At 63.1% G+C, this 6,946-nt stretch overlaps 4 protein-coding genes across 4 annotated transcripts; 2 read left to right on the top strand and 2 right to left on the bottom strand.

Annotated features, from left to right (window-relative positions):
- EMIHUDRAFT_369283 (hypothetical protein) lies at positions 1-945 on the top strand. Its single transcript, XM_005772491.1, has 2 exons — positions 1-41; positions 231-945. Exon 2 carries the CDS (start codon positions 461-463, stop codon positions 884-886), a length of 426 nt encoding a protein of 141 aa, XP_005772548.1. The 5' UTR covers positions 1-41; positions 231-460; the 3' UTR covers positions 887-945.
- Positions 946-2,802: 1,857 nt separating this feature from the next.
- EMIHUDRAFT_49606 (hypothetical protein) lies at positions 2,803-3,033 on the top strand (the record flags this gene model as incomplete). The annotated part of the gene is made up of 1 exon (XM_005772490.1): positions 2,803-3,033. A coding segment is annotated over one exon (231 nt), but the record flags the coding sequence as incomplete, so codon positions are not given.
- Positions 3,034-3,572: 539 nt separating this feature from the next.
- On the bottom strand, positions 3,573-4,490 carry EMIHUDRAFT_242396 (hypothetical protein; the record flags this gene model as incomplete). Its single annotated transcript, XM_005772489.1, has 4 exons — positions 3,573-3,637; positions 3,712-4,238; positions 4,316-4,366; positions 4,471-4,490. 4 exons carry the CDS (start codon positions 4,488-4,490, stop codon positions 3,573-3,575), a joined length of 663 nt encoding a protein of 220 aa, XP_005772546.1.
- A 643-nt stretch (positions 4,491-5,133) lies between these two features.
- Positions 5,134-6,384, bottom strand: EMIHUDRAFT_444767 (hypothetical protein; the record flags this gene model as incomplete). Its single annotated transcript, XM_005772488.1, has 4 exons — positions 6,097-6,384; positions 5,697-5,951; positions 5,389-5,573; positions 5,134-5,282 (listed from the first exon to the last, which is right to left on the bottom strand). Coding segments are annotated over exons 1-4 (783 nt in total), but the record flags the coding sequence as incomplete, so codon positions are not given.
- Between the last annotated feature and the right edge of the window lie 562 nt (positions 6,385-6,946).

Here is a 6,946-nt window from a genome sequence, read left to right as displayed (position 1 = left end):
TGTCGCCCGCGCCTGCGCACACGCTGCCACCGCATCGCCTTGCGCCTGGTCAAGGCAAGGCAAGATTAGGGGTAAACTTCTCCACACACACGAGGCGTGGAGCAGAGGCCGGGCGATCCCTCACGACTCCACGTCCAAAGACAGGAGCCCCACGGTAATAAATGTGTCAGGCCCAGTGTGCGTGGGTGTGCGGCGCGCGCGGCGTGTGTGTGTGTGTGTGTATGCAGCGGGCGCCCGGTCAACGTCGCTCGCATGCCCCGTCGCCTCGACTGCCACAGGCGCCGCCTCGCTCTGACCCCCAATCTTCTCGGGACTGCGCACTGAACCGCTCGCGGATCGGGCCGCACGCTCTCTGACCCCCAAGCGAGAAAATACGGAGGAGCTTCCCTGGGCGGACGCGCCCGCCGCCGCGCTGCCCGGCCTGCTGCCCTCGAGTAGACATCGTGTCGCATCGCTCAGGATGTGCCTGGTCTTTGCCAGCTTGCTGCGCAGGTCCGACACCGGAGCTGACGCAGCGGTGGCGCTGGCGCCGGGCCCGCCGGTCGTGGCCTGCGGCCGCTTCCGGGACTCGGAGGAGGCCGAGGAGGGCCACGAAGGGCCGTCGTCGAACCAGCCCGCGCCAGAGCTGGCGGTCGCGAGGGGCGGCTCATGCGATGGCTGCGGTGGCTCGCGCGGTGGCTGCGGCGGAGGGCGGGTGGGAGAGTGCGGCGGCGCGGCGCAGCGTTGTCTCGGCCGCGAGCACTTGCGGCAGCTCTCCCGCGACGTCCAGTTCTTGGTCGAGCAGCCTGCACACGTCCAATACTCCTGCTCATTGGCCGCCCTGCGGCAATGCTGCCCCCCTCCGCCGCCGCCCCAGCCCGTAGCCTGGTCGGTGGCGCCGCCGTAGCCGCCTCCACCGGTGTAGAAGGAGCCCGAGCCGTCACCAGCACTGAGGTTGCCCCATCCACCTCCAGGAGCGTTGCCATAATACCAGCCTCCGTGGCCGGTCCCCTGCCCGTACCAGCCCACCTGTCCACCCCGCGCCTCGCTGTAGTGGCCGCCGCGGGCACTCGCGCGGCGGTAGGCGGGGCGGCGATCCTGCTGCCGCCAGTGGGGGCCGCCGCCGGCGTAGTAGTCCATGTGTGCACACCGGAGCAGCGGCCGGAAAGAATTTTATCGGGGCGCAGCCGCGCATGGCGCCAAATGCCTTGCCACCCGACTCGACGCGGGCGTCGACCGCTGCTGCGTCGTCGCCGTCGCGCGAGACGATGTCGCCGAGGTACGGGAAGCGATCTACCACCTCCATGAAGCCGTTGTTTGGCAGCATGATCGGGGAAAGGTCGGTGCCGTCGAACGAGGTCGGATCTGAGTAGATGTGGTGCGGCTTTGAACAAAACAGCACCTCAGATTTCGACTTCTTGATCGGCGGCAGAGCGGTGAAGTCGAGTAGTCCAGAGTGGACCATGGGATCGAGCACGCCGGCATGTATCTCCATGCCCCAATCCGCAAAGTGCGTCATGAGGAGCGGCGTTTGTTGCTCCAAGTCAGCGCGTGAGCAGAAGGGGAGGCCGGTATCGTCAGCATACTGGGCTGGGTTTTTAGGCATTGTGGGGTTGGCACTCCCATCGACCCTCATGACCTCCTGCGGTCTCTGAGATGGACACCAGTGGGTGTGGGACCATGGCGTGCCTCCGCCGTGGGCTGAGCACCCGGGAGAGCCGCTCTGCAAGTGGTGTGCGAGCGTGTAGCCTTTAGCGTGCAGTCGGCCAGCTCACACAAAATCACAGTGGAGGAAAGCGGCGAGTCGCAATTCCTGGGGTCCTTGTGGCGGGTCACCCTGTCCAGAGAGGCATGAGTGCCAATCTGGGGTCTCTCGACCGAGTCTATGAAGCCCTGGCCGCTCCCGGTGGTGGTAAAGGTTGTAGAACCAAGCGGCGGAGAGATGGTGCGGGGGTATGGGTGTTCCAGAGGGTCACGACACGCGCCGACCCTTCACGAACCGAAAGGCTGTGCCCGGGGAAGGCACAGTAATCCGGCACGTGTTGGGCGCCCCATTCCGTCTGGGGCTAGGTCGGCTCAGGGCCCCGTCCACCTCCCTCCCACTTGGCGCGTGATGATGCGGAGATGCCACCCAGGCCAGCCAGGGCAAGGGCGGAGGGCGAGGGCGGAGGGCGGGATGGGCGCCAAGAGCGGGAGGGAGCGGGCGCAGGAGTGCCTCCTTGGGTTGTCTGTTCGACTTTCTGGGAGTGCACGGAGCTAAGTGCCTCGCCGTCCTCGCGGGAGTCGCTTGGGCGGCTCCCGTGGTGTACCTGTGTTAGTGCCAGTGCGCGCCAGTCCCGTGCCTAAGTGTCGTGCGAGGGAGTTTCGTTGTAAAATTCTACCTCTTTCTTTACTGAGTCGCTTAGGCGGCTCCGGTGGTGAGCCTGTGTGTGTGCCAGTCCGCGCCAGTCTGCGCCCTTGTCGTGCCAGTGTGCTGTGAGAGAGGCTTGTATCTTAAGAATTCTTTACTGTGCCAGTGTGCTGTGAGAGAGGCTTGTATCTTAAGAATTCTTTACTGGCCTCTGCGCTCTGGCGCGCACTGGCACTAACGAACGTCTCGCCCGGACGGAAGCGCCGCCATCACCGGAAGGAAGGGCGGCGCTCGGCTTGCCGCTGGAGAGCAGCATGGCCGGCGGTGAGTGGAATGCACAGCGCCTGAAGCGCCTTCTCGAGTCGGACGTGGAGCGCATCACCGCGGCGGCTGTGCGCGACGGCAAGGTCGCGGACGCCGCGGCTTTCGCCGCCGCTCTCGTCGAGTCTCTCAAGGCGGGCGACTCCCTCAGCATCAACGTCAAGGTTGTACACGCGAGTGGCGAGGAGGTCTTCTTCAAGATCAAGAAGAACACGCACCTGTCAAAGATCAAGAATGCGATCGGTCAGCGCCAAGGCGTCAACCCCCAAGGCCTCCGACTCGTGTTCAACGGCGAGCGTGTCCCATCCCTGGGAAGCGAGACGCCCGAGGAGTGCGGGATGGAAGATGGTGACGTGATTGATGCCTTGCAGGAGCAGATGGGTGATTAAAATGCCTGCGCCGTCTACTACTCCGTAGGAGTGTCTTGCTAGACTGGGTCCGCACCCAGTTTAGCTCTCGTACAGTATCAGTCTCGTAAAGCGTACTACGACAACACGGACGTGAGCTCACAGCCCCTTCGGGTTGGGTCCCGGGGGGCCCCAAAACGCAAAAGAAAAATTCCCGCAAATTGGGCCCGGGCTTGGGGCCCAGGGGCCCCCCCCCCCCCTGCATGGGTACCCTTTAGGGCCCCCACGCCCCGCCAAGTAAGGTAAACGTCTCCACACACACAAAGTGGGGGGCGGGGGGGGGGGGGGGCGACCCTCGCATCTCCACGCCCGGGACACGGGCAGGAGCCCCACGGCATTCAAAGTGCAAGCACCGGCCCGGTGCCGTGGGTGAGCAACCTGCAAACTAGGTGCATTTCCCACCATGACATGAGAAGGACTTGCAAGCTTGGTGCCAAGCGCAATCATCGCCAGTATTTCCCAAAGCTTGACACTTCCCTTTGCCACCGCCATGCCCGTCATTGCAATACGTGCTTTCACATTCGTAATTCCAGTAGCAAGAAGCACCATTGGCTTTTTGCGCACCGTAGTAGCAGAACCCCTGGTAACAAGTAACAGGAGATCCTGGGCAATCGGAATCTTGGTTGCAGTTATGAACGGCAGATCCAATCTCACAATAGTTGAGCGCCGTGTTACACAAGGCGTAAAGAAGGCAGAGACCATCAAGATGCTTGACACAAGGACATTCCTGGCTGTTGAAGCAGCGTTGAAACTGCAGGTCCTCTGCAGCCGGAGCCGGAGACGGAGACGGAGCAGGGCGAGAGACCTTGCACGAGTTGCCCCACGGGCTCGCAGTAGACACGGCATCGTCCTCCTTGAGCGTGTCAGGTGCCACTGTGCACACGCGGTAGTAGTGGGGATCCTCCGACAGAATCGTGATTTCCTTTGTTGGATCCACAGCGTAGCTGGCCGTATCACTGTTTGCGTTGATGTGAAGCTGCTTCAAGACTCCGTTGTCAGTGTACTTCACAAGCACCGCCTTTGAGTTGTCCCCGTTTAGGAAGCGAATGGAGACTTGGGAGGCCGGCGAGTCGAGATCAACCAGGCCGTCCTCCTGCGCGTCGGGCACGGTGAGGATCGGCAGAGCGTTGACGACGCCAGCGCCGACGGCGAGCAGCATCAGCTTTGAGAAGATCATTGTCCTGACGGACACACTCGCGGTGAGTCACGCGTTGGGAACGCGCGTGTCGGCGGTCAGTGGCGGGCGCGGGGCTGGCACTCACGATGGATGTGCGATGCGAGACGGTCCTGGCAAGGGCCTTTCGACCGCCTGCGAAAGGGCGCGGGTGTCCTTCCAGGGGCTGAATTCCCCACAGCAACAGCACCTAACCTGCCCCTTTTAAACAAACTAAATGTAAAATATTTTGAAGAGACTTGAGGGCGGCCACTTCCATGTGTGCCCCCCCCCCCCCCACCCACCCCCCCCCACCCACCCACCACCACCACCACCACTGGCCACCACACAAGGCGGCGGCGGCTCTACAAAAATAAATCATTCGAACGTAAACCTGGTACAACAACAGGATCACAGAGGTCGATCACGTACATCCGCATCGAGGCAGAGCCTACTGCCTAGGGCAGGTGCGCTGCGTACCACGCCTCGAGGGCTCGCAGCGCCCCCTCCCCCTGCTCGGTGTGCTGGTGCGGCCCGAAGTGACCCATCCCGTGTGCGGCGCCGGGGTAGACGCGCAGCTCTATGATGTATCTTATTCCGGGGCCCGTGTGCGGGGAGCGAACCTTAGCGACCGCCCAGAAGCTTTCTGAGCGACCCAATCGGGCCGGGATCATCAGCATATGTCCCCTCCACAACATCGTGGGCGTTTGAGCGGTATTTGAGGACCACCGCCACTCTGAAGTTCGGCCGGGTGGTCTGCAGACCCCCCCCCCCGCCCCCCCCGGAGCAGCAGAGGCTCCGTGGGGTCAAAAAGTCGACGCTGGGAGTCGCACTCGTCAAGCCATCGCAGCACCACGCGGTCCGCACGTACCGCCCACATCCCCTCCACCGCTGAGAAGGCGCAGATCGACCGCCGGGCCGCGGACCCGATCGTCTGCTGGAGATCCCCGTCGCCACCTCCACGCGACGGAAGACCAAAGCCAAACAGCGTAACTCTCTTGCAGCGGCGGAGAAAGTGGATCGCGGCGGCGAGACCAGTCGACGGGCCGCTCTTTGCGCACGACTCGTTTGCCTGCCGAGGATTGGCGCTGCATTACCTCTGGTGGCACGAACGGCTAGCCGGTCGTGTGCGGTCGTGTGCCATTTTCTTACCTATTACCTATTTTCTAAGCATCTGCCTGCTCCAGGTAGAGTCGCCACGTCTCCTGCACCTCCTCCTTCGACGGGGCGGGCGCACAATCGATCCAACCAGGCAACGCGTGCGCGATGCATCGGCATCTCCCGACAGAGGCGGCCTGCTTGGGGCATGATAGCGGCGGCCCGCCTGCTCGTCCGCCGCGCTGGGCCCAGCGCCGCGACTTGCCTATCGCGAGATCATGTGCGCTGCATTTGGCGCCTTTGAGAACGGCCGATACAGTGGTAGCACTGCCAGTGGCCGAAGGAAGATGTGGGTGACAGTGAATAGCTGTCATCTAGCGCGACTTGCCGGGCACTCGGCACTTGTAATCGTCCGTCACACACCAGTTGTCGGAGACAAGCACCGCGACTTGAGGCGAGCCGCTGCGACCACCGTTGTCGTCTGCGTGTAATGGTTGGAGCTGGTGATGCTGCGGCGGCTGCAGCGGCTGCAGCGGCTGCAGCTGGCGCAGCCAACGCGCGACGCTCTCTTGAAGGAGAAGCAAGACATGATAGCCAACTACCACCGTGGTGGTGCGGCGGCCAACATGGTGGTGCAGCGCCTCTGGGGTCGAGGGGCGGGCATCGCCAGTCAGAGGATGTCTGGCTGCTGATGACGAACGTGAGCGGTGAATGAGCAAAAGCCAAGGTGATTGCCTCTCACGTGCTATGCTGTGGGTGGTCTAGTGGCAGGAGTGGGAGAGGCTGACCTGGCACGGGCGCCAGGTTGAAGCGGACGATCTCGTCGTGGCTGTCAATGGCATCTCCAAATCTATACCGTAGCAGCGCATCAGAAGAGGACACGAGCGCGCATCGGCCGAGCGGGCGCGATGCGATTGCACTGCTGGTAAGGCGGGGAGTGCTGCTTGTGCAGCGACGCACGGTGGAGTCGATGGTCGCAGACATCTTCGTATTGCGTCAAGCACTGCAATGTGGGGAAGTGCTGCTTGTGCAGCGACACGGTGGAGCGGCGGGCATGAGGCTTGGAGGGCTGGAGCGCTGACCGCTGTATCGACAACGGCGATATCTCTTTGCTTTCTTCTACCGAGACCGATCAGGAACTACGGCAAAGTGTTTTCTGCTCAGAGAGAAGATATATCAAGACGACGACAAGAGGTGTGCGTGTCTGCGCCGCCCCGCAACTCTTCGCACATACACAGGTTCCCACACGCATTAGTATCTCAGTCCAGTCCCTGACAGACGCTTCAGACAGGGACAATATCCTCGCGGGTTGATCGCGAAATGTGCCCAAACTCCATGGCCCGCGGAACACCAAACACTTGAACAAACACCCGCGGCCCTCTCAGTGCGAGAGCGGCCCGCGGGAAGGGGAGCGATGGGAAGGGGGAGGGGGGGGGGGGGGAGCGGGAGGACGGGTGGGGTGGGGTGGGGTGGGGTGGGGTGGGGTGGGGCGGGCCGGGGTGGGCAGATAGCGGAGACAGAAAGCGCAAGGGGGAAAAGGGAGAAGAGGAGGGGGGGGGGGGGGGGCCCAAAAAGCCACCCCCCCCAGGGCGAGGGGAGGAAAGTGAACCCCCCAAAGCCCCCCCGGTGAGGGGGCCG

The sequence above is a fragment of the Emiliania huxleyi genome (genome assembly GCF_000372725.1).
Source record: "Emiliania huxleyi CCMP1516 unplaced genomic scaffold EMIHUscaffold_359, whole genome shotgun sequence".
Classification (NCBI taxonomy): domain Eukaryota; phylum Haptophyta; order Isochrysidales; family Noelaerhabdaceae; genus Emiliania; species Emiliania huxleyi.
The sequence above is the reverse complement of the archived record's forward strand: the minus strand, read 5'-3'. Positions and strand labels throughout refer to the sequence as shown.